Raw genomic sequence first — 27534 nt, 5'->3', positions numbered from 1 at the left:
AACAGTAAAGGAGCAAGACAGCTGCCTTGCGGAATACCACACATACCACACATTAAAGAAGCCCCTCTGTGTTCTATTGGATAGATAGCTCTCAACCCATGAAATGGTAGATGTGAAGCCATGACAATTTATTTGAGTCATTTGTGTCATTGCAGTACATGTTGAGTGCCCTCTGTGACGTAGTAGAGTAGTGGCCAGAGGGCACAGACTTAACGTATTGTGAAATCCATTGTAAAATGAATTCTAATATTTAAAAATGTTATTATAATGTTGTCACGCCTGCTCCTGCTTCCGCTTCCCCTCCCTGGCACTTGAGGGCACCAGGCTGCCCATCATTACGCACACCTGTCACCATCATTACGTGCATCAGCAATCATTGGACTCACCTGGACTGCTTCACTTTGTTGATTGCCCCCTCTATATCTGTCTGTTCCTTAGTTTGTTCCCTTTGTTTTCCTGATCAATCTACACACAATAGCCAATAATGCTGATTAAAAAACAGTTGTGAAATGTTTGCAAATGTATTAAAAAAAAATGAAATATAACATTTACATAAGTATTCAGACCCTTTACTCAGTACTTTGTTGACGCAACTTTGGCAGCGATTACAGCCTCGAGTCTTCTTGGGTATGATGCTACGAGCTTGGCACACCTGCATTTGGGGAGTTTCTCCCATTCTTCTCTGCAGATCCTCTCAAGCTCTATCAGGTTGGATGGGGAGTGTCGCTGCATAGCTATTTTCTGGTCTCTCCTGAGATGTTTGATCGTGTTCAAGTCCGTGCTCTGGCTGGGCCACTCAAGGACATTCAGAGACCTGTCCCGAAGCCCCTCCTGTGTTGTCTTGGCTGTGTGATTAGGTTTTCCTGTTGGAAGGTGCAGGTTTTCATCAAGGATCTCTCTGTAGGCCTCCCGGGTGGCGCAGTGGTTAGGGGCGCTGTACTGCAGCGCCAGCTGTGCCATCAGAGACTCTGGGTTCGCGCCCAGGCTCTGTCGTAACCGGCCGCGACCAGGAGGTCTGTGGGGCGACGCACAATTGGCCTAGTGTTGCTCGGGTTAGGGAGGGCTTGGCCGGTAGGGATGTCCTTGTTCCATCGTGCACCAGCGACTCCTGTGGCGGGCCGGGTGCAGTGCGCGCTAACCAAGGTTGCCAGGTGCACGGTGTTTCCTCCGATACATTGGTGCGGCTGGCTTCCGGGTTGGATGCGCGCTGTGTTAAGAAGCAGTGTGGCTTGGTTGGTTTGTGTGTCGGAGGAGTCATGACTTTCAACCTTTGTCTCTCCCGAGCCCGTATGGGAGTTGTAGTGATGAGACAAGATAGTAGCTACTAAAACAATTGGATACCATGAAATTGGGGAGAAAAAGGGGTACAATTAAAAAGAAAATAAAAATTTAAAGGATCTCTCTGTACTTTGGTCCGTTCATCTTTCCCTCAATCCTGACTAGTCTCCGCCACTGAAAAACATCCCCATAGCATGATACTGCCACCACCATGCTTCACCATAGGGATGGTGCCAGGTTTCCTCCAGACGTGACGCTTGGCATTCAGGCCAAAGAGTTCAATCTAGGTTCCATCAGACCAGAAAATCTTGTTTCTCATGGTCTGAGCCTCCTTTAGGTGCCTATTGGCAAACTCCAAATGGGCTGTCATGTGCCTTTTATTGGTTTCTGTCTGGCCACTCTACCATAAAGGCCTGAGTGCTGCAGAGATGGTTGTCCTCCTGGAAGGTTCTCCCATCTCCACAGAGGAACTCTGTCAGAGTGAACATCAGGTACTTGGTCACCTCCCTGACCAAGGCCCTTCTCCCCCGATTTCTCAGTTTGACCAGGTGGCCAGTTCTAGGAAGAGTCTCGGTGGTTCCAAACTTTTTCCATTTAAGAATGGAAGCCACTGTGTTGTTGGGGACCTTCAATTGTGTAAAAATATTTTGGTACCCTTCCCCAGATCTTTGCCTCGACACAATCCTGTCTTGGAGCTCTACAGATAATTATTTTAACCTCATGGCTTGGTTTTTGCCTTATATAGACAGGTGTGTGTCTTTCTAAATCACGCCCAATCAATTGAATTTGCCAAAGGTGCACTCCAATCAAGTTGTAGAAACACCTCAAGGATGATCAATGGAAAAGGGTCTGAAAACTTATGCAAATGAGATATTTCTAAAAATCTGTTTTCTCTTTGTTATTATGGGTTATTGTGTGTAGATTGATGAGGGGAAAAAAGTATTTAATACATTTCAGGAAAAGGCTGTAATGTAACAAAATGTGGAAAAAGTCAAGGGGTCTGTATACTTTCCGAAGGCACTGTATCTGGTCCTATACCATGTGTATGCGTACACGTGTGTGTGTGCGTGAATGTACGTGTGTGTGTTTCCATTGTTTGTGCATTATAGCTTTGTGAGAAAACTGTTATCATACACTAATGCACCTGAGAGCTCTGAAATCTATAACCATCATCTAACACACACACAAACAAACACACACACACACACACACACATTGACATTACTGGAAGTGCCTCAGTCTCTTCCTCTCTCTCTCTGATAAACATCTACGAGAAAAGATTCCCCCTTTTTTATCTCTGTCAGGAGAGAGAGATTGAGAGAGAGAGACATAGTGAGAGAGTGAGAGAGACGTATATATATAGATATATATATAGAGAGAGAAAGAGAGCGAGAGAGATAGATAGAGGTAAGTACTACTCCATTACCCATAGGTAATTCACATTAATGTAAGCTGAGATCAACGTGAAATTGAACTGGAAATGGTTCTAATGGTATGTAGACCAGGCCTGCATGTACATGTTGTGATGTGCTCTAAAGGCCCACACTGTAAAACAAAAACGGTAATTTATATGGTAATTTTGGGCATTATCAACAGTACAGTTCTGTGAAACATTTTACTGCAGCATACTCAAAATTATGGTTCATAGTGGGAAAATGTTGTGGCCAGGGAAAGATTTGCTGCATTTCCATATTTTTGGAGCGCACATTTTTTGGGGAACACTAGTGGGTGCATGGTATTTTTGTTCTGGCTCAATAACATATTTTGAGGCGTGCCTTGTCAGAGGCTATGTTTGTTGCACCTGTTAGTGGGAGTGCTGTGCCAATTTAACTGGTATGCGGTAGTCGTGCCCTGTCAGTTTTAAATGTATAGGGGACAGATTGGATTGGCAGCACACATTAATGGTTGAGCATTCTGCCATGTCATGTTGGTCTGTTTGGCCTTTTAGTTGCTGCCTGTTTGGAAGCCGTTGTTAATAAGGCCTCTAGATGTATTCATTGACATGCTGTAACCTGCTTGCACCAATTACATGTAATTACAATAAAATACTGTGAATTAGAAACCCCATCTCCCCTCAATGAATGTAATTAATTCACTCATTCATTACGATTACAGTGGCATGTACTTTGTTACTGTATAATACAGTCTATTCTACGGTATTGTGCTGTGTCATTCCACAGTTCTTGCTTTGATTCTGTATTTAGATTACAGTAGATGTACTGCAATATGAAATACAGTAACTTACTTGCCAATGAGCTGCTTTGAAGTTACTGTCAAATTCATGGCAACCCCTTTACCACGCAGGGTGGTGGCTCTCCTCCAGGGGATCGCTCGGGAATAAGAGCGCACTCGGGTCTTAGCCTACCATGGGGTAGCATTGATCTATGTTGGCTATTATGGCCAGTCTTTCTCCATGTATTCCTGCACATTATTGTTCGAGCCCAATTCCACTTTTTATTATTAACCAGTGTGTGTGTGTGTGTGTGTGTGTGTGTGTGTGTGTGTGTACAACCAGTCTATACAGTAGATTCTGTGTATACAGTACAGTAGAAGAGCAGAAGATAAGTCAGTCTACCGGGGTGTGCAAGAATGCTGCAAGGATGCCGGCTGGCGCGGGTCGCCATGGTAACTAAAACACCGGTTCTCTAGAAAGCCGTTGTTGGTGCTTAAGGGCATGAGCAGAGATGAATAAAGTAATGAGATGATTAATTATTGTCGGTAAAGCTGAAGGCCTGGGTAGGGTGCTTTACATCAGTGCATGTGAAGATACAGTTGATAGCCCGCTAGGCCTACAGGTTAGGTAACCTAATATGGTGCGTGGTGTCATCGGTCAACAGCCCTCGATTGGGGAATAATTCAAAACGAAGAATATTTGGTCACTTTTACAGACCTACCCGTTTTTACGTTTAAACCCTTATTTACAAATAGCCCAATGGACATCGATTACATTTACATTGAATGCAGGATCCACCGCTCTAGTACTAAACTGTTTCTGAGCGAAGTAACCTACCCTGTAGCCCTATAGACCTACTCTGGTTTCCTTTCGGCCTGTGTAATAACAAACAGATATGGCAAATCAGCTGACTTGACTAGAGCGCCAAATGAGCGCGCCCGGTCAAATATAATGAAGCATGGCACTAAATCCAAACTAGCTTCTTCTTCGAATACTTCCCCAGTTTCCCACTTCCCTCCACTCATCCCTTCTTTATTTTATCGTCCTTTTGGCTACTTTATTTTCTTTACTTTAATTAGGCTACCCGGTTATCAAAGATGGAGAGACAAGTCATCCAATCCGCGCAGCATCATGCGCGTGTTCGTTGGCAGTCCCGCGCCGCTGCTGAGTTCCCGCGGGCAGCACTGTTGAGCGCTGTAGAGGGGAACAGACCTGCATTCTGAAGCGGTGCGCGCTCCCCCCCTCTCTCTCTCTCTCTCTCTCTCTCTCTCTCTCTCTCTCTCTCACCCACATTGCAGTCCTGTCACGTTCCCTCTGCTCCCCCCATCCGCCTCAACCGCTCCAGGAGAGGAAAGGAGAGAGGGAAGGAAGAGTGCAGCTGAAAAGCAAACAGACATGTCGACAGCCAACGCATAAAGTCTCCCATCGGCTGTTCGTGGATTTCTTCGCGGAACCTGAGTGAGTAAAGACCCCGTCTCCCCACTGCCGCTGTATGGCTCTTAGCGCTAGTGGGAGGGGAAGGGGGAGGCAGACAAAGGCGAATATAAATGGTTTGCGTTAGTGCCAAGGATTTAGTGCCTTAATAGGTTATATTAATGACTATTTGGACACGCACTAATTCTATAATTACAATTGTGACCAGTAATGTTACTAATTGACATTATTGTATGGATAAAGCTATTTCCATAGTCTTGATTTTGGATGGTACGTTTTGTTTCTAGGGAAGAGTGGCCGGGTTGCGCCGGGCAGGGACAGCTCTGTATCGGCCCTGGTTGGACAGGGGGTTCGTCAGGAAAGGTAGACGCTGGGATTATGTGACATGAATATGTGTTGTAGTAAGCAGCTGCCGCGGTCATTGCTGGTTGGTTTGCGCCACGGTGCAGGGCCGTGGGATGGAGAACAGGGGGAGGAAGGTAGGAAGGAAGGAAGAGTCACGATAGAAAAGCAAAGTAGGTCTAACCACACCTGTTCTGTATGCATAGATGAATGGATAGATGAGTGGATGGATGGATGAATAGATTTCTGTGAGAGAGAGAGAGAGAGATGAAAAATGAGAGAGGGTGACAGGTGAGAGAGATTGGCCTGAGTTATTAGCCAATCAAGTGGCTAGAGGAAGTAAACAGTGTTGTCTTGTAGGTCAGACAGTCCTTACCCAATGAGGACCAAATTGCAATACTTCAATAGTGGCTATTTAAATATTGATCCAGCACAATATGTTTAAGTCATAATTACAGCATGAAAAGGATACTAGAATCCACTGAATACAAACCTGCATGTATTTATCCCCTCAATACAAACCTGCATGTATTTATCCCCTCAATACAAACCTGCATGTATTTATCCACTGAATACAAACCTGCATGTATTTAGCCACTGAATATAAACCAATACAAACCTGCATGTATGTATCCCCTCAATACAAACCTGCATGTATTTATCCACTGAATACAAACCTGCATGTATTTAGCCACTGAATACAAACCTGCATGTATTTAGCCACTGAATACAAACCTGCATGTATTTATCCACTGAATACAAACCTGCATGTATTTATCCACTGAATACAAACCTGCATGTATTTATCCGCTCAATACAAACCTGCATGTATTTATCCACTGAATACAAACCTGCATGTATTTATCCGCTCAATACAAACCTGCATGTATTTATCCCCTCAATACAAACCTGCATGTATTTATCCACTGAATACAAACCTGCATGTATTTATCCCCTCAATACAAACCTGCATGTATTTATCAACTGAATACAAACCTGCATGTATTTATCCCCTCAATACAAACCTGCATGTATTTATCCACTGAATACAAACCTGCATGTATTTATCCACTGAATACAAACCTGCATGTATTTATCCCCTCAATACAAACCTGCATGTATTTATCCACTGAATACAAACCTGCATGTATTTATCCCCTCAATACAAACCTGCATGTATTTGTCCACTGAATACAAACCTGCATGTATTTATCCACTGAATACAAACCTGCATGTATTTATCCCCTCAATACAAACCTGCATGTATTTATCTACTGAATACAAACTTGCATGTATTTATCTACTGAATCTACAAACCTGCATGTATTTATCCACTGAATACAAACCTGCATGTATTTATCTACTGAATACAAACCTGCATGTATTTATCTACTGAATACAAACCTGCATGTATTTATCTACTGAATACAAACCTGCATGTATTTATCTACTGAATACAAAACTTGCATGTATTTATCTACTGAATACAAAACTTGCATGTATTTATCCACTCAATACAAACCTGCATGTATTTATCCACTGAATACAAACCTGCATGTATTTATCTACTGAATACAAAACTTGCATGTATTTATCTACTGAATACAAAACTTGCATGTATTTATCTACTGAATACAAACCTGCATGTATTTATCTACTGAATACAAAACTTGCATGTATTTATCCACTCAATACAAACCTGCATGTATTTATCCACTGAATCTTACAAACCTCTCTCTCTCACACACACACACACAGACACACACTCTCTCTCTCTTTCTCTCCTTCTATTTCTCTCCAGCCAGGGAACACTATGTGCAGGGAAAAGGAAGGCTTTTGATACAATCAATATCAATAGATTTGAGCTGTTTCACTTGGAGCTCTCCTGTGTGTGTCTGTGTGTGTGTTTCTGTGTGTGAGAGAGAGCGAGAGAGAAAGAGAGACACGATATAGCCTTGACTGACTGACTCACGGTTACTCATGGTTACGCAATCAATCCTCTTTCTTCAGCACACCATTCTGCTCCTCCTCTCCTCTTTTCACAAAACCCTCAGTCCCCCCTTTCTCTCGCTTCTGCTCCCCCTCTTCCTCTGCTCATTTCCCCCTCACTCCAATCTTCTATTTTCTTCACTTCCCCCATCTCTCATCTTATCTTCCCTGCTCTCCACTCGTCTTTTCATATCTATCATCCTCTCCTCTCCCCCTTTCTTTTCCACTCCCCTTCTCCTCTTCTCCCCTTGTCCCTTTCCTCTCCTTCCAAAATCACCTCTCCCTGACATCTCATCTCGGGTTGTCTGTTTATCGTACTGCAGTATTTTCCCAGCCACTGATTCAAATCATGACCTTATCATCACCTTTTATTGCATTATCCTTAGTGTTACATTATCAATACATTTTTTGTTACGCGGTCCTTGTCGTTACATTGCCACTGCACTTTATTGCATTATCCTTGTTGTAGCATTATCACCGTGTTTATTACATTATCCTTGTTGTTGCATTATCCTTGCTGTAATTGCTGTTATTGTTATCATTGCATTATCTTTTATATATATATATACTTTTTTAACCTTCATTATCATGGCCTTCTTCAGTGTGTGCTAGCTGCTTCTAAACTAATCTCGTCCAGTAGCCAGCCGGCTCTGTGTCTGTCTATATGCAGGAGCAATTGAACTAGCTAGTAGCTTCTGATTGTTATTGTTTTCTGATTAGTAGCCCATTACCTTCTGCATGGTGGCCTCCAAGTTACATGAATCAGGCAAAGAGAGACTCCTGATTTCTCCTTCTCCTGATGTAATTTTCCAGGTTAAAGACAGCATATTGCATCTCTTGTTTTCGAGTGCAGTCTTCTCCTCTCATCCATCCGGCCCTGTGTTTATAACATATTATTTTATTGTCATCATCAGCATCGCTCTGACTGTCATTATGATTTTAAAGCAGCCTCTTATGTCCCGAAGAGGTCTTCAGATCCTCTCTCATGCTATCTGCTGTATTATCATGGTAATCAACCTAATGTATTATAATGGACTTGGATTGCTGTTGTTTGTTCCTTGTTGATGAATGTAATGGGTGTTTTCCACGTCACTGTCTGGTATCATGGACATTTCCTGTATTTACCAAATCAAGAGAGCAAACCACACACAAGTCAGAGTTATCATAAAGTCCATTTTTAATTATATGAGCTCCATCACAACCCTGTGACTCTCAGATCAATTCAGTGTCTATAAATGAATTCTCTGAGAGTCCCTTACACATTGCAACTGAGATCCTTTATAGCAAAGACACACATAGCCAGACAGCATTGGCCATAATTTATTGTTCAGCTTTGTCTCTTAAACTATGTCCTTTTCTCAAACTCAGAACCTAAACAAATCCTCATATCAACAGGCATATATCAAATCCATCCTATCTTGACAAGATCACAGAGACACATTGACTGGCACACAGACATTGTGGAGCCAAGAGATACACGCTTGACCTCTCCCCTCTCTACGGCCCAAGTAACTTAGTCTTGACAGAGAACAGATGACTGCAACCCGGCCACAGTATTATACAAAAATAAACATTCTGATGAGAAGTAACTTACAAACATGAATATAAAACATCTTACCTATGTTACCAACTAATTCTGATTATTCCCCAACACTGGTATGGAACCTGAAGCATTATGTATCCTGAACCGTGCTATAACTCCTATATAAATATATATACTAGTATAAACTGTCATTATATTATAATTAAGCAATAAGGTCAGAGGAGGTGTGGTATATAGCCAATATACCAGCTACGGGCTGTTCTTAAGCATGACGCAACACAGGGTGCCTAGATACAGCCTTTAGCCGTGGTATACTGGCCATATATCACAAATCCCAGAGGTGCCTTATTGCTATTATAAACTGTTTACCAACGTAATTAGAGCAGTAAAAATAAATGTTTTGTCATACCTTTTGTATATGGTCTGATATACCACAGCTGTCAGCCAATCAGCATTCAGGGCTCGAACCACCCAGTTTATAATAATATTTACTCTACGTTGTGTTGTGCCTAGGAACAGCCCTTAGCCATGTTATATTGGCCATATACCACACCCCCTCGCACCTTAGTGCTTAAATATAGCACTATAACTCATATAGCTGATAAAACGATATAAAATTATGTTTTGACCTAAACTGGGATATGCTTAACCTCTTCAGTCGACCCTCTACTTTTTTGAACATTCTGTTAAAAATCGCGCAACATTTCAGCGCCCTGCTACTCATGCCGGGAATATAGTATATGCATTTGCTTAGTCTGTGTGGATAGGAAACACTCAGACGTTTAAAAAACTGGTTAAATCACTGCTGTGGCTTTACCAGAACGGCATTTACATCGAAAAGCACAGGAAAAACTGATCACTGAAAATGGGGAAAATATATCCATGCGCTACTTGAACCCATTGATAAACGTGAACCACAATTAATTGACTGAGGTTGCAGTACCTACAGCTTCCACAGGGTGTCTAGAGTCTTGTCATTTCCCTTCGAGTTTTTTCTTGGTCAAACACATACAGGACACCGTATCTAATCCGGTCTAGGACCGGATATTTTCGTTGAGTTTCTAGCCGGACATTTTTCCAGACGGACAGCTAATGATCTTTACATCGCCTCCTGATGAATTTTATCGCTTATTAACGTTTACTAATACCTAAAGTTGCATTACAAACGTATTTCGAAGTGTTTTGTTAAAGTTTATCCTCGACTTTTTGAATTTTAAAAAATGACGTTACGTTTTGAAACTATGTTTTTTTCGTTTATCACACAGTCTACATATAACGATATCTAGGCTTTATATGGACCGATTTAATCGAAATAAAGACCCAAATAGTGTTTATGGGACATCTAGGAGTGCCAACAAAGAAGATGGTGAAAGGTAATGAATGTTTTCTATTTTATTGTGCGGTTTGTGTAACGCCGAAATGCTAATTATTTTGTTTACGTCCCCTGTGGGTCTTTTGGGGTGTTGCATGCTATCAGATAATAGCTTCTCATGCTTTCGCCGAAAAGCATTTTAAAAATCTGACTTGTTGCCTGGATTCACAACGAGTGTAGCTTTAATTCGATACCCTGCATGTGTATTTTAATGAACTTTTGAGTTTTAACTAATACTATTAGCATTTAGCGTAGCGCATTTGCATTTCCAGAGCTCTAGTTGGGACGCAAGCGTCCCGAGTAGAAGCAACAGGTTAACACCCCGGCAGTCCTACAATCTAAGCTAGATGCCCTCAATCTCACACAAATCATCAAGGAACCCACCAGGTACAACCCTAAATCTGTAAACAAGGGCACCCTCATAGACATCATCCTGACCACCTGGCCCTCCAAATACACCTCCGCTGTCTTCAACCAGGATCTCAGCGATCACTGCCTCATTGCCTGTATCCGCTACGGATCCGCAGTCAAACGACCACCCCTCATTACTGTCAAACGCTCCCTAAAACACTTCTGTGAGCAGGCCTTTCTAATCGACCTGGCCCGGGTATCCTGGAAGGATATTGACCTCATCCCGTCAGTTGAGGATGCCTGGTCATTCTTTAAAAGTAACTTCCTCACCATTTTAGATAAGCATGCTCCGTTCAGAAAATGCAGAACTAAGAACAGATATAGCCCTTGGTTCACTCCAGACCTGACTGCCCTCGACCAGCACAAAAACATCCTGTGGCGGACTGCAATAGCATCGAATAGTCCCCGCGATATGCAACTGTTCAGGGAAGTCAGGAACCAATACACGCAGTCAGGAAAGCAAAGGCAAGCTTCTTCAGGCAGAAATTTGCATCCTGTAGCTCTAACTCCAAAAGGTTCTGGGACACTGTAAAGTCCATGGAGAACAAGAGCACCTCCTCCCAGCTGCCCACTGCACTGAGGCTAGGTAACACGGTCACCACCGATAAATCCATGATTATCGAAAACTTCAACAAGCATTTCTCAATGGCTGGCCATGCCTTCCTCCTGGCTACTCCAACCTCGGCCAACAGCTCCGCCCCCCCGCAGCTACTCGCCCAAGCCTCTCCAGGTTCTCCTTTACCCAAATCCAGATAGCAGATGTTCTGAAAGAGCTGCAAAACCTGGACCTGTACAAATCAGCTGGGCTTGACAATCTGGACCCTCTATTTCTGAAACTATCTGCCGCCATTGTCGCAACCCCTATTACCAGCCTGTTCAACCTCTCTTTCATATCGTCTGAGATCCCCAAGGATTGGAAAGCTGCCGCAGTCATCCCCCTCTTCAAAGGGGGAGACATCCTGGACCCAAACTGTTACAGACCTATATCCATCCTGCCCTGCCTATCTAAGGTCTTCGAAAGCCAAGTCAACAAACAGGTCACTGACCATCTCGAATCCCACCATACCTTCTCCGCTGTGCAATCTGGTTCCCGAGCCGGTCACGCGTGCACCTCAGCCATGCGCAAGGTACTAAACGATATCATAACCGCCATCGATAAAAGACAGTACTGTGCAGCCGTCTTCATCGACCTTGCCAAGGCTTTCGACTCTGTCAATCACCATATTCTTATCGGCAGACTCAGTAGCCTCGGTTTTTCTAATGACTGCCTTGCCTGGTTCACCAACTACTTTGCAGACAGAGTTCAGTGTGTCAAATCGGAGGGCATGCTGTCCGGTCCTCTGGCAGTCTCTATGGGGGTGCCACAGGGTTCAATTCTCAGGCCGACTCTTTTCTCTGTATATATCAATGATGTTGCTCTTGCTGCGGGCGATTCCCTGATCCACCTCTACGCAGACGACACCATTCTGTATACTTCCGGCCCGTCCTTGGACACTGTGCTATCTAACCTCCAAACGAGCTTCAATGCCATACAAAACTCCTTCCGTGGCCTCCAACTGCTCTTAAATGCTAGTAAAACCAAATGCATGCTTTTCAACCGTTCGCTGCCTGCACCCGCACGCCCGACTAGCATTACCACCCTGGATGGTTCCGACCTAGAATATGTGGACATCTATAAGTATCTAGGTGTCTGGCTAGACTGTAAACTATCCTTCCAGACTCATATCAAACATCTCCAATCTAAAATCAAATCTAGAGTTGGCTTTCTATTCCGCAACAAAGCCTCATTCACTCACGCCGCCTAACTTATTACCCTAGTAAAACTGACTATCCTACCGATCCTCGACTTCGGCGATGTCATCTACAAAATAGCTTCCAATACTCAGCAAACTGGATGCAGTTTATCACAGTGCCATCCGTTTTGTTACTAAAGCACCTTATACCACCCACCACTGCGACCTGTATGCTCTAGTCGGCTGGCCCTCGCTACATATTCGTCGCCAGACCCACTGGCTCCAGGTCATCTACAAGTCCATGCTAGGTAATGCTCCGCCGTATCTCAGTTCACTGGTCACGATGGCAACACCCACCCGTAGCACGCGCTCCAGCAGGTGTATCTCGCTGATCATCCCTAAAGCCAACACCTCATTTGGCCGCCTTTCGTTCCAGTTCTCTGCTGCCTGTGACTAGAACGAATTGCAAAAATCGCTGAAGTTGGACTTTTATCTCCCTCACCAACTTCAAACATCTGCTATCTGAGCAGCTAACCGATCGCTGCAGCTGTACATAGTCTATCGGTAAATAGCCCACCCAATTTTACCTACCTCATCCCCATACTGTTTATATTTATTTACTTTTCTGCTCTTTTGCACATCAATATCTCTACCTGTACATGACCATCTGATCATTTATCACTCCAGTATTAATCTGCAAAATTGTAATTATTCGCCTACCTCCTCATGCCTTTTGCACACAATGTATATAGACTCTCTTTTTTTTCTACTGTGTTATTGACCTGTTAATTTTTTACTCCATGTGTAACTCTGTGTTGTTGTCTGTTCACACTGCTATGCTTTATCTTGGCCAGATCGCAGTTGCAAATGAGAACTTGTTCTCAACTAGCCTACCTGGTTAAATAAAGGTGAAATAAAAAAAATAAAAAATTCACTCATGTGAAAACCAGTTTTATTCTGGTACCAGTCCAAGTGTTGGTTCCAGGATGTGAAACCAGAGTACAACCAGGAACAGTAACGTTAATGCGACGGTGCCAGTAGTTCACATGCATAAGCATCACTCTGCTGGGTCTGATAGGATCCCATTTAACAGTAGTCATGTGTGTGTTTCTGTATGTAGTGAGGTGAGGGGTGGGTGTGTGCCGCTGCCCTGGGCTGGGTCTGATAGGATCCCATTTAACAGTAGTCCTGTGTGTGTTTCTGTATGTAGTGAGGTGAGGGGTGGGTGTGTGCCGCTGCCCTGGGCTGGGTCTGATAGGATCCCATTTAACAGTAGTCATGTGTGTGTTTCTGTATGTAGTGTGGTGAGGGGTGGGTGTATGCCGCTGCCCTGGGCTGGGTCTGATAGGATCCCATTTAACAGTAGTCATGTGTGTGTTTCTGTATGTAGTGTGGTGAGGGGTGGGTGTGTGCCGCTGCCCTGGGCTGGGTCTGATAGGATCCCATTTAACAGTAGTCATGTGTGTGTTTCTGTATGCAGTGCGGTGAGGGGTGGGTGTGTGCCGCTGCCCTGGGCTGGGCTGAAGGCAGAGGAGGTAGGATGCTGTGGCTCTCCCTGCTGTCTGTGGTGGTCCTGGGTTGTGTGACCCCGACCCAGACACACACTCACACACACACCCCGACACCCACCTCCACACACACCCCTATGGTGGACAGCTCGGAGGAGGAGGTGGACGAACCGTGCTTCGAGCCGTGCACGTGCGAGGTCAAAGAGGGCGTGTTGCACGTGCACTGTGATGGGCGGGGCTTCACTAACGCCAGCCAGGTGACTGCACTGCATTACCTTAATCTAATGTACTTCATATTATAATATACATACTGCAGTAGTATATTAATAAACAGCCCTGTTCTGCACTGTACTGCATTACTGCACTAAATGTACTGTTTCTGTTTTGGCATATACATATTTGTATATGATTAAATAAAGTCAACCAACCAATCAATCAATCAAACAATCAGGTGTCCCAGTCCTGGCTCCGCCCCTTCAAGCTCAACCTGCAGAGGAACTCCTTGAGGCGTCTCTATAGCAACGGCTTCCTGCACCATAGCAATGCCGTGGCGATAAACCTAGGCAACAACGCGCTGCAGGACATCCGTGCCGGGGCGTTTCATGGTCTGGGGACACTGAGACGCCTCTACCTCCACGAGAACAAGCTGGAGGTGTTCCGCAACGACACCTTCTCTGGTCTGGAGGCACTGGAGTACCTGCAGGTAGGCCTGACATCATTACTATCCATCAGAACCATCAATAAACACTATGGTCAATCCTCATCAATAATCCCTGGGATTAGTCCTCATCCATATTTACTGTGACAACGATAATCAATAAGTTATGTGTGATCTCCTGAGCCTGATGAGTTCCTGTTTGTGTCAAAATGTCACATTTGAACACTTTGACTTTACCTCTATCCCCTCTACCTACAGGCCGACTACAATGTCATCAAACGCATCGACAGCGGGGCACTACGCTACCTGCTTAAATTACGAGTGCTCATCCTCAACGACAACCTGATCCCTGCTCTGCCTCCTCATCTCTTCAGGTATCTGCCTGATTAATAACCCTGCACTATGTTCACATCATGGGTCTGTTTCTCGCTCTGACCAAGGTAACTGTCTGAAAAAGTTGTTTTCAATCACATCTATAACATGTATCAGTCATGTTCCTTATTCTTCAATAACATGATCACCAATTCCATTTCCAATTTTTCGAAATTTCAGTTTCATTCCTGAATTGAAATGGAATTGACCCCAGCCGTAATGATCCCTTCCACCCCCAGATCTGTGTCTCTGACCCACCTGGACCTGCGGGGGAACCGTCTGAAGAGCCTGGCCTACGCCGGGACCCTGGAGTACGTGGGCCGTAGCCTGATGGAGCTCCAGCTGGAGGAGAACCCCTGGATCTGTGGCTGTGAGGCAGTCCAGCTGCAGACCTGGCTGGGACACATCCCCTACACCGCAGTGGTGGGGGACATCACCTGCGAATACCCCTTCCACCTGCACGGGAAAGACCTGAGGGAGATACCACGCAAAGAACTGTGTGCCGGAGAGGTGGAGGGAGAGGGGGAGAAGGAGGGAGAGAGGGAGAAGCACGGAGGGGTACAGCCTCCTCAGCATCCGTCCTCTAACCCGAAAGCGAACCCCAAGCCTGGGAGGCCCAGACCAACCAAACCGTCCTCCATGGTTCACCATCAGAACACACATACCTCATCTTCGTCGACTTCTTCATCATCGGTGGAGCGGAGGGGTAGAGAGAGGTCCCCTCGGCCCACCAAGCGTCCCCGGCCCTCCAGGACACCCCCCACCCAGCGTAGCCTCCTCCCCAACCAGCCCCCTCCCATCGCAGGGTACCAGACTCGCCCCCCCATCCCCATCATATGTCCTCTGGGGTGCACCTGTAACCTTCACATCTCAGGTACAGTTTGGATGGGACTTCTTTGGCTCAGCAGTGTGACATCATCACACACAGCAGGGTGACTTCCTGCTAACAGATATAAACAACAACACATTTTTTTTTTTTGAATTTGCCAAGACTGCTACTATTGTACTCTTCACAATGTGGGCAAGCCACAAGGGACACAAACTAACAGGGACAATCATTGCACTATGCACCAGTGACAAATATGAATTATGTTGTTGTCTGTAAACAGGAAGTCGCCCCATTGTGTCTGATGATGTCATACTGCTGAGACTAGCTTTGCATATGTTCTCAATGCAAAACACTTTGGGCTGAAATGTATGAAAAGAGCTGTACAAATAAAGTTGATTCAGTATATTGTTCCAGACCTAGGGTTGACAGTCAACTGTAAGGAGAGCGGCTTCCATAATGTGTCCCAGCTCACGCCACGCCCCCTCAACGGACGGAAGCTGTACCTCAGCGGCAACCTCATCCAGCGGATCTATAAGTCAGATTTCTGGAATTTTTCCAGTCTGGATCTACTTCACCTGGGAAACAACCGGATCTCCTTTATTCAGGTTGTCTTTAGCCAGAGGATCTCCTTTATTCAGGTTGTCTTTAGCCAGAGGATCTCCTTTATTCAGGTTGTCTTTAGCCAGAGGATCTCCTTTATTCAGATTGTCTTTAGCCAGAGGATCTCCTTTATTCAGGTTGTCTTTAGCCAGAGGATCTCCTTTACTCAGGTTGTCGTTAGCCACAGGATCTCCTTTATTCAGGTTGTCGTTAGCCAGAGGATCTCCTTTATTCAGGTGGTCGTTAGCCAGAGGATCTCCTTTATTCAGGTTGTCTTTAGCCAGAGGATCTCCTTTACTCAGGTTGTCGTTAGCCAGAGGATCTCCTTTATTCAGGTTGTCGTTAGCCAGAGGATCTCCTTTATTCATGTTGTCGTTAGCCAGGAGATCTCCTTTATTCAGGTTGTCGTTAGCCAGGAGATCTCCTTTATTCAGGTTGTCGTTAGACAGAGGATCTCCTTTATTCATGTTGTCGTTAGCCAGAGGATCTCCTTTATTCAGGTTGTCGTTGACCAGAGAGGATCTCCTTTATTCAGGTTGTCGTTGACCAGAGAGGATCTCCTTTATTGAGGTTGTCTTTAGCCAGAGGATCTCCTTTATTCATGTTGTCTTTAGCCAGAGGATCTCCTTTATTCAGGTTGTCTTTAGCCAGAGGATCTCCTTTATTCAGGTTGTCTTTAGCCAGAGGATCTCCTTTATTCAGGTTGTCGTTAGCCACAGGATCTCCTTTATTCAGGTTGTCTTAGCCAGAGGATCTCCTTTATTCAGGTTGTCTTTAGCCAGAGGATCTCCTTTACTCAGGTTGTCGTTAGCCAGAGGATCTCCTTTACTCGGGTTGTCGTTAGCCAGAGGATCTCCTTTATTCAGGTTGTCGTTAGCCAGAGGATCTCCTTTATTCATGTTGTCGTTAGCCAGGAGATCTCATTTATTCATGTTGTCGTTAGCCAGGAGATCTCCTTTATTCAGGTTGTCGTTAGCCAGGAGATCTCCTTTATTCAGGTTGTCATTAGCCAGGAGATCTCCTTTATTCAGGTTGTCGTTAGACAGAGGATCTCCTTTATTCATGTTGTCGTTAGCCAGAGGATCTCCTTTATTCAGGTTGTCGTTGACCAGAGAGGATCTCCTTTATTCAGGTTGTCTTTAGCCAGAGGATCTCCTTTATTCATGTTGTCTTTAGCCAGAGGATCTCCTTTATTCAGGTTGTCTTTAGCCAGAGGATCTTCTTTATTCAGGTTGTATTTAGCCAGAGGAACTCCTTTATTCATGTTGTCGTTAGCCAGAGGATCTCCTTTATTCAGGTTGTCGTTGGCCAGAGAGGATCTCCTTTATTCAGGTTTAGGCGTAGGATCTCATAGGGTTCAGATTGTCTTTAGCCTGAGGCGTCATACACGGGGAGCACTGATGGCCAAGTTTGATATCTATGATTTAATTATTAGTAAACAACAAAACATTAGGCCTATATCCTGGATCTCAGCATACACCTGGATAACATTGAGGGGACCTGTGGCACAATGGACATGAAATCCCTGTATTTACCTTCTCTTTCACTCTCGCTCTCTTTCTCTCTTTCTGTCGCTCTCTTTCTCTGTCCCTCTTTCTCTCTCTCTCTTTCTGTCTCTCTCTTTCTCTGTCTCTCTCCCCTCTCTCTCTCTTCCTCTGTCTATCTCTGTCCCTGTCTCTCTCTGTCCCTGTCTCTCTCCCCTCTCTCGCTCTTTCTCTCTGTCTGGTTCTCCAGGAGGGAGCGTTCTCCAGCCTGCCGACCCTGAGGAGTCTCTACCTGAATGGCAACAACCTGCAGAGGCTTAGCCCACACATGTTCCTGGGTCTACTTAACCTCAGGTAGGACTGACTGTCACACACACACTCACTCACACACACACATTCCTGGGTCCTGTATGATCATGTCTCCTTGTAGGTACCTGTACTTTGAGTACAATGAGATCGGTGTGGTGGAGGTGGGAGCGTTCAGCCCCATGCCGTCTCTCCAGCTGCTCTTCCTCAACGCCAACCTGCTGAGGTCACTTCCTATCGGAGTGTTCCAGGGCATCTCCCTCTCTCGCCTCAACCTTCGCAACAACCACTTCCTCAGCCTGCCTGTAGAGGGGGTGTTAGAGGACCTCACTGGACTGGTGCAGGTATGAGGAGGAAGGGATGGGTGTTTGTAGGGGGTTAGGTGTGTGTGCAGACAAGGTGTGTGTAGTGGGGCGGTGTGTACTGGTATAGGTGTGTGTGTAACGTGTATGGGCACAGGTGTGTCTGTCAGTCTGTCTGTGAAGGGGATTCTAGAGCATCTAACTGGACTAGTCCAGATGTTCCTCATTTTGTATGGCACCAATCACATTTTCTCATCATCTCCTACCCAGGTGGACCTGCAGCAGAACCCATGGGAGTGCCGGTGTGATGCGGCCCCTCTGAAGCGCTGGCTGGAGGGCCTGAGTGCGGTGGTGGTGGTGGGGGAGGTGGTCTGTCACTCACCAGAAGAGACCACAGGTACCGGGGTCTAAGGCTCATGGCAGTACAGTTAACATTCTAATAAAAAGCATGAGCTGGCGCACACCCAGAGAACATTATTTTGTGTAGAGGTGCTGATTAACGGCGAATAAACTGTAAGCTACGAAATTAAATAAAGTGAGGGGCTCACTCTCTATATACATATAAACTCCCAGTAATTTATTGGGTAAAACAGCAACATCTGAAGGCTACCGAAACATTGGTGTTTTACCCAATAAATGACTGGGAGTTTATATACTGTATATACAGTGCCTTGCGAAAGTATTCGGCCCCCTTGAACTTTGCGACCTTTTGCCACATTTCAGGCTTCAAACATAAAGATATAAAACTGTATTTTTTTGTGAAGAATCAACAACAAGTGGGACACAATCATGAAGTGGAACGACATTTATTGGATATTTCAAACTTTTTTAACAAATCAAAAACTGAAAAATTGGGCGTGCAAAATTATTCAGCCCCTTTACTTTCAGTGCAGCAAACTCTCTCCAGAAGTTCAGTGAGGATCTCTGAATGATCCAATGTTGACCTAAATGACTAATGATGATAAATACAATCCACCTGTGTGTAATCAAGTCTCCGTATAAATGCACCTGCACTGTGATAGTCTCAGAGGTCCGTTAAAAGCGCAGAGAGCATCATGAAGAACAAGGAACACACCAGGCAGGTCCGAGATACTGTTGTGAAGAAGTTTAAAGCCGGATTTGGATAGAAAAATATTTCCCAAGCTTTAAACATCCCAAGGAGCACTGTGCAAGCGATAATATTGAAATGGAAGGAGTATCAGACCACTGCAAATCTACCAAGACCTGGCCGTCCCTCTAAACTTTCAGCTCATACAAGGAGAAGACTGATCAGAGATGCAGCCAAGAGGCCCATGATCACTCTGGATGAACTGCAGAGATCTACAGCTGAGGTGAGAGACTCTGTCCATAGGACAACAATCAGTCGTATATTGCACAAATCTGGCCTTTATGGAAGAGTGGCAAGAAGAAAGCCATTTCTTAAAGATATCCATAAAAAGTGTCGTTTAAAGTTTGCCACAAGCCACCTGGGAGACACACCAAACATGTGGAAGAAGGTGCTCTGGTCAGATGAAACCAAAATTGAACTTTTTGGCAACAATGCAAAACGTTATGTTTGGCGTAAAGCAACACAGCTCATCACCCTGAACACACCATCCCCACTGTCAAACATGGTGGTGGCAGCATCATGGTTTGGGCCTGCTTTTCTTCAGCAGGGACAGGGAAGATGGTTAAAATTGATGGGAAGATGGATGGAGCCAAATACAGGACCATTCTGGAAGAAAACCTGATGGAGTCTGCAAAAGACCTGAGACTGGGACGGAGATTTGTCTTCCAACAAGACAATGATCCAAAACATAAAGCAAAATCTACAATGGAATGGTTCAAAAATAAACATATCCAGGTGTTAGAATGGCCAAGTCAAAGTCCAGACCTGAATCCAATCGAGAATCTGTGGAAAGAACTGAAAACTGCTGTTCACAAATGCTCTCCATCCAACCTCACTGAGCTCGAGCTGTTTTGCAAGGAGGAATGGGAAAAAATGTCAGTTTCTCGATGTGCAAAACTGATAGAGACATACCCCAAGCGACTTACAGCTGTAATCGCAGCAAAAGGTGGCGCTACAAAGTATTAACTTAAGGGGGCTGAATAATTTTGCACGCCCAATTTTTCAGTTTTTGATTTGTTAAAAAAGTTTGAAATATCCAATAAATGTCGTTCCACTTCATGATTGTGTCCCACTTGTTGTTAATTCTTCACAAAAAAATACAGTTTTATATCTTTATGTTTGAAGCCTGAAATGTGGCAAAAGTTCGCAAAGTTCAAGGGGGCCGAATACTTTCGCAAGGCACTGTATAGAGTGTGCGGATCGTTATTTATTTTTCTAGCACAGTTAACATTACCACACCATTCACCATTCCTCTCCCCTTGACGCTTCCCACACTTCCCAGGTGTAAAGGAGTGTCTATGTGAATTCATTAATCGGGCACCACTTGTTTGTTCTGAGTCAGAAAGAAACTATCATTTAGCAACAAGGGATAAATACTACTTATCACATAATTCTATCTGAAGGCAACTGAGTACTGTTAAATGACAAGGCAATCATGGAGAAGAGTAGATACGTTATAAACAACAGATTTATTAGGAAATTACCGGGATAATGTGCTGAATGTAAAGGATGAATGAATAATAAATGGCATAATGCTAAATGAAAGGAAGGGAAAAGGATGTGGGGTATTTCCATAGTATTTGATTAAATGGAAAAAAGACTATATGGATAGAGAGCGGTCCCGTTCTGTGAGCTTGTGTGGCCTACCACTTCGCGGCTGAGCCGTTGTTGCTCCTAGACGTTTCCACTTCACAATAACAGCACTAACAGTTGACCGGGGCAGCTCTAGCGGGACTGACTTGTTGGAAAGGTGGCATCCTATGACGGTGCCACGTTGAAAGTCACTGAGCTCTTCAGTAAGGAGATTGCATGACTGTGTGCTCGATTTTATACACCTGTCAGCAATGGGTGTGGCTGAAATAGCCAAATCCACTCATTTGAAGGGTTGTCCACATACTTTTGTATATATAGTGCACTTGTCTGAAGGATAAGTGGCTAAAAAGGTGAATGTTTTCAAAAGTCTCATGGAATCTATGCCTCCATTGAACACTACACATCGGCTGCTACTGTAGGCTGTAACATGGTAATGGTGCCGGAGGGGATGGCTGCCGTTTTTTGGGCTCCTAACCAATTGCTTTTTTGTGGGGGTTTTTCCTCGCATTGTTCGCTTATTTTGTACATAATTCTGCTACCATCTCTTATAACCGAAAAGAGCTTCTGGATATCAGAACAGCGTTTACTCACCTCGAACTGGACAAAGATTTTTTTTCTTTAATGAGTCCGACGCGAAGGATATACTCTTGCTCCCGGACCAGGTCCAAATCCCCATCATTCGCATGAAGAAAAGAGGGCACAGATCCGGGTGCCTTGTGAGAATTTGTCGGCGAGTGGGTAACCCGCCTCTACCATCCGTTCTATTGGCCAACGTGCAATCACTGGAGAATAAACTGGATGAGCTCCGTTCGAGACTATCCTACCAACGGGACATTAAAAACTGTAATATCTTATGTCTCACAGAGTTGTGGCTGAACGAAATTATACAGTTGGCTGGTTTTTCTGCGCATCGGCAGGACAGAACAGCTACATCTGGTAAGATGATGGGTGGTGGTGTGTGTCTATTTGTCAAAAACAGCTGGTGCGCGATGTCTAATATTACGGAAGTCTCGAGGTATTGCTTGCCTGAGGTAGAGTACCTCATGATAAGCTGTAGACCACAGTATCTACCAAGAGAGTTTTCATCTATATTTTTCGTAGCCTTCAATTTACCACCACAAACCAATGCTGACCCTAAGACCACGTTCAATGAGCTGTAGAAGGCAGTCTTGAAGAGGGTGTGACAATGCCTTTTCCCCCTTAGGAGACTGAAAAGATTTGGCATGGGTCCCCAGATCCTCAAAAGATTCTACATCTGCACCATCGAGAGCATACTTACCGGTTGCATCACCGCCTGGTATGGCAACTGCTCGTCATCTGACCATAAAGCGCTACAGGGAGTAGTGCCCACTGGGAACAAGCTTCCTGCCATCCAGGACCTATATACTAGGCGGTGTCATAGGAAGGCCCAAAAAATTGTCAAAGACTTCAGTCACCCAAGTCATAGACTGTTCTCTCTGCTACTGCATGGCAAGCGGTACCAGGGTACCAAGTCTAGGCCCAAAAGGCTCCATAACAGCTTCTACCCCCAAGTCATAAGACTGCTGAACAGTTAATCAAATAGCCACCCGGACTATTTGCATTAACCCCCCCCCCCCCCCTTCTTTTTACACTGCTGCTACTCACTGTTTATTATCTATGTATGGTCACTTTACCCCTACCTACATGTACAAATTACCTTGACTAACCTGTACCCCCATTGACTCGGTACCCCTGTATATAGCCTCGTTATTTTATTGTGTTACTATAAAAATATATATATATTACTACTTTCTTGAATTCCATTGTTGGTAAAGGGCTTGTCAGTAAGCATTTCACAGTAAGGTGTACACCTGTTGTATTCGGCACATGACAAATTTGATTTGATTTGATATCATGTAACAGCTTTTTCAATGGCTACAGTGTTTACAAGTCCTCTAGCTATATTAAACATAACCACACCATGGGACTACAGAATCCTAGTGTGGGACTATAAGAAATGGGAGTATAATTATTATATAAATAAGTGTCTCAATCAAAATGTATGAATAAGTCAAATCTAGTCTCTTAACAGGCTTAGGGAGATGTCTGCATTAGTAGGACATCAGGTGTAGTGGTACATGTGTGTTGGAGGGTACTGTACTATGGTCATTTTGCAACCCAATCACAACTAATGCTTTTGGGTTGTTGCTGAATGTGTTTTGTGAACGAAAAAAATGTTTTGGGTTAGTGTGGCATCATTGTAGTGGTTGTGGTCAGTTTTCCTAGATGGGGTGAGCTGATGAAACTCATTTGAAACCAACCTGTCAATTATTGATCAACAATCTATCTTTTTGGTGTTAAAATGAATAGTTATTGGTGGTGTTTTAAAATATAACTACTCATGTAAACCGTTATTATATTTGATGAAATCAGATCAGAGTCCCACTTCCCTTGAATGGTGTTACAAAGGCACAAAATGAACCTTTAATCAATTCAAATGTATTTTCCTTCATATATTCTATATTCTAAAATACATAAATATATATATATATCACATTTACACAAGTATTCAAAAGGGGGGAGGGCTCCTGCTGGGAACTTGCTGTGAACGTGGCCTCCCTCTTCTTGTGTTCTCTGGCCAGTGAAGGGAGGTCCTTGCGTATCTTCAATGTGGTTGATGTCTGACATGGATGTGTGAAGCTGACGCTCCTCTACACAGGTGTGCAGTGTAGGTGAATGCATGGATGTGTGAAGCTGACGCTCCTCTACACAGGTGTGCAGTGTAGGTGAATGCATGGATGTGTGAAGCTGACGCTCCTCTACACAGGTGTGCAGTGTAGGTGAATGCATGGATGTGTGAAGCTGACGCTCCTCTACACAGGTGTGCAGTGTAGGTGAATGCATGGATGTGTGAAGTTGACGCTCCTCTACACAGGTGTGCAGTGTAGGTGAATGCATGGATGTGTGAAGCTGACGCTCCTCTACACAGGTGTGCAGTGTAGGTGAATGCATGGATGTGTGAAGCTGACGCTCCTCTACACAGGTGTGCAGTGTAGGTGAATGCATGGGGCTCTTCCACTGTTGTTCCTATATTTGTTTGGTTTGTTGTACTTCAGTGACTTAAAGAAAGTGCCTTTCTTTTCATTGTGTATCTTTGTTGTAGGTACAGACCTTCGCTCTCTTTCCCTGGACCTCCTCTGTCCAGACCTGGACACCCACCAGGCCACGGTGGAGAACCAGGGGGAGTGGAACAGCTCCACAGCCCCAGACGGTGATTTCTCTCTGGGCTACCCCGTGCCAGGCCATGGCCCCCTGGGTCCCCTCCCTAAGACTTCCATCCCTCTGTCGGTGTTGGTTCTCAGCCTGCTGGTGCTGTTCGTGTCGGCGTTCTTTGCGGCAGCGGCGCTGATCGCCTATGCCCTGAGGAGGCGGGACAAGCTGCCGTTCCGGCGGCAGGGAGAGGTGGATCTGGCCGGGATCCAGATGGAATGTGGGATATTCACCGAGCAGCAGCACCACAGGTTACCGGTACCGAAGACCCCTCCTCCTCTGTCTGCCTTGCAGCATAGCCTTGTCTACGATAGCATCCTCCCCGCCGACCCTGGCCCTAACCCTAACCTCAGTCCCTCAACACACATGTGCAGTAGCCCAGTCTATAAGAATGAGGATGATTCAGTGGTGAAGCAGCAATGGCAACAACAGAAGCAGTTCTCTACTTCTAAAGAGAACGGGAACGTGGGAAGATACCACTCGGCGGGGCAGAGAGAGAGCGAAGGACACTATCGTTTTGTGGCAGAGAGAGAGCGAGAGTGTAACATGGAGGTGTCCCGTTCCCCCATCAGTACCGTTGCCGGGGCAGTGGGACCCCCTCTTTCAGATCTCCATGGAAACGGGACCCTCTGCCCAACGGTCATAGACAGCCAGGGCCCCACCCCCAAGGTGGGATTGGTTGACTGCCTGTTTGGGATCTCTGGAATGTCCGCCACTGTCCCAGAGTTCCGAGACCTGCCGGACAGGTATACACGTCCCCCACCACCCCGCTATCCCCACCCTCCACAACCCCTCAGCCCCCCGAACCCAAAGAGGAAACTAGAGCCAGCCAATCACTCGTGGTTACTACAATGACAGCGTGCGCGGGGCCAAGCAATAGTAATCAGAGCCAGAACTCAGAGTTTCCGCGAGAGTTGAGAATGAGACTCAGTACCAAGCCGGATTACATGGAAGTCCTGGACAGATCTTATCAGTTCTAATAGATAAATGTTACTATGGAACCGCTGGCATTGACAATAAATGACTCTTGTAATATGTCATGTCTTGAACATGTTGATATGCAGAGGTAAACCTGTGTGTGGCGAGAGCTGTTAGGACTAGGATGAAGTTACTCTTAGATGAGGCTTTGGAAAGGATAAGCTGATCCTAGATCAGTGCCTGAGACTAGCAATTATTTTTTGTACCGTTGATGACTAAATACTAAGTATCAGGCTTTTTTTATTCCCAGCATCACAAAGCAAGACAATGTGGTGTGTGTGTGTGTGTGTGTGTGTTCATGTTAGACAATATAGTGGGCGTGTGTTTGTTCATGTTAGACAATATAGTGTGTGTGTTCATGTTTTCTCTCGAAAGACCTGCTGATGAGAGACTCAGTTGCTCTGCCTCTCCAATAACATCATGAAACACAGTGAGAGAGAAAGAGAGACTGAGACACAGGGAGGAGTCAGGAATGAAGTGGTAAACAGAGGGGGGTGTAAACGCAGAGTCCCAGTCTGACGGGTGTCTAATGTAGCATGTAACACTTTCCATATGAAAAGAACGAGGTGTTGAAGTGTGTTTACCCTGGACACTACATACCCGGTATTAGTGTCACTGTGTCTGAGTGTTACTGTGGACCACATGCGGCTGGTGGTACCTTCATTGAAGAGGACGGGCTCATTGTAATGGCTGGAACAGAATAATGGAATGGTATCCAACATGTGTCGGGTCCCATTCCATTCACTCTGTCCCAGCCATTATTATGAGCCGTCATCCTCTCACCAGCCTCCTGTGGTGTGGAAAGAGGAAGAAAGAGATATGACACAGTCAAGTGCCTTAGCAATTAGCAGCCAGACCTGGGTCTAATACACATGTCCGATACGTTCAAAAAAGTGCTTGAGATGAGTACACACTTATGGGGCTATTCCGTTGGTGCCACAGTTGTACTGGGCAAACTAACTCAAGGGCAGCTCAAGTACAGTATTTGAATGTATTTGACACACGTATTTGACCGGGGCCTGCAAGCAGCCAGCAAGTGGTCAAGGCTTATTTTTCTATGAACACAAATCTATTTATCTAAACAGTGGTTTGAATACTAATGGCTGGGACTCAGAGCTGCTCTGGGAAATTGAGGGCCCTATTCAATCAAAAGCTGAAACAGTATTTCCCAGATTATAGTCAAAAGTAGCCTTCCTCATGTGAAGAGATAGAGGCGTATACTTGCATTTGTAAGAGTTTATTTGTGTTTGTATATTTGCATTTCCTGAATAGGTTCTCAGGTGGAATATAAGGACCTTTGGGATGCGAGAGAACCATGAGACACAGCTATAAACTCCTAAAGGGGATGCTGACTTGACTACTTTCATCGGACAAACGGCAGTCAAGTCACTTCATTGGATTTAAAGTGGGGAAAAGAACAGAAAACCAGGACAAAGCGTTTCGACACGGGAGAGACACTTCTATGAAATATCGATTATTATCTTTTAAGGAGATAACTTTTATGCTTTTATCTCCTACAAATATTAGAGGAAATTGTGAATATATTTATTCTTAGTTTCTTGTGTGTTGGAGCTTTGCTACTGTATGGGATCATATTATATCAGTGTATAGCAGAGATGGCCAATCCTCCTCCTGGAGAGATACAGGGTGGTTTCCACTGGTTACCACAGCCACAAAGTCAAGATTGACTTTTGTTGGCTTTTTGGTCTTAATATAAGGTTAGGGTAAGGCATAAGGTTAACAGTGTGGTTCTTGTTAGGATTAAGATTATTGTTAGGTTTAAAATCTAATTTTAAGAAGATACTTTTTTGAAATAGGCAGAGTTTAACCATAACTATGACTTTGTGGCTGTGGAAGCTAGTAACAGCCCTAATGTAGCTCCAGCCCAACATAAACACTCCTCATGTTAGCGATGAAACTCAGCTTGTTGAGAGGGCATCTCTGCAAGAGGAAGTTTGGCCAGCCCTGGTGTAAAGGACAGTTCTGCATCTGGTTTAGCCTTCTCTACACTGACCACATAATATATTTACATTTACATTTAAGTCATTTAGCAGACGCTCTTATCCAGAGCGACTTACAATAAAGGGTGCTACTCTAAAACCATGGCCTGAATTACACTGCCTCAAACACACACACACACACAGAGAGAGAAACACTGGCCCAGAGTAGAACATTTAGAGCAGGCTCTTTCATTGCTATTTATGTAGTATGTCACGCACACACTCACACAGTCACACACACACATACACACACATGCTCCGCTGTCCTCTAATGATGCATGAAGGCAGTA

General features: G+C 44.7%; 1 protein-coding gene across 1 annotated transcript; it reads left to right on the top strand.

The window, feature by feature from the left end:
* The first annotated feature begins 4769 nt into the window (after window positions 1-4769).
* Window positions 4770-26727, top strand: LOC115129812 (SLIT and NTRK-like protein 3). Its single transcript, XM_065018853.1, is given in 11 exon segments — window positions 4770-4909; window positions 13756-14040; window positions 14235-14486; window positions 14700-14815; window positions 15053-15687; window positions 16057-16247; window positions 17977-18080; window positions 18157-18376; window positions 18605-18731; window positions 24160-25070; window positions 25073-26727. Coding segments are annotated over 10 exon segments (2955 nt in total). The 5' UTR covers window positions 4770-4909; window positions 13756-13815; the 3' UTR covers window positions 25247-26727.
* Window positions 26728-27534: the final 807 nt, after the last annotated feature.

Source organism: Oncorhynchus nerka, linkage group LG5, assembly GCF_034236695.1.
Source record: "Oncorhynchus nerka isolate Pitt River linkage group LG5, Oner_Uvic_2.0, whole genome shotgun sequence".
In the NCBI taxonomy this organism is placed as follows: Eukaryota; Metazoa; Chordata; class Actinopteri; order Salmoniformes; family Salmonidae; genus Oncorhynchus; species Oncorhynchus nerka.
Note: the sequence above shows the minus strand (reverse complement) of the source record. Positions and strands in the feature narration are given on the sequence as shown.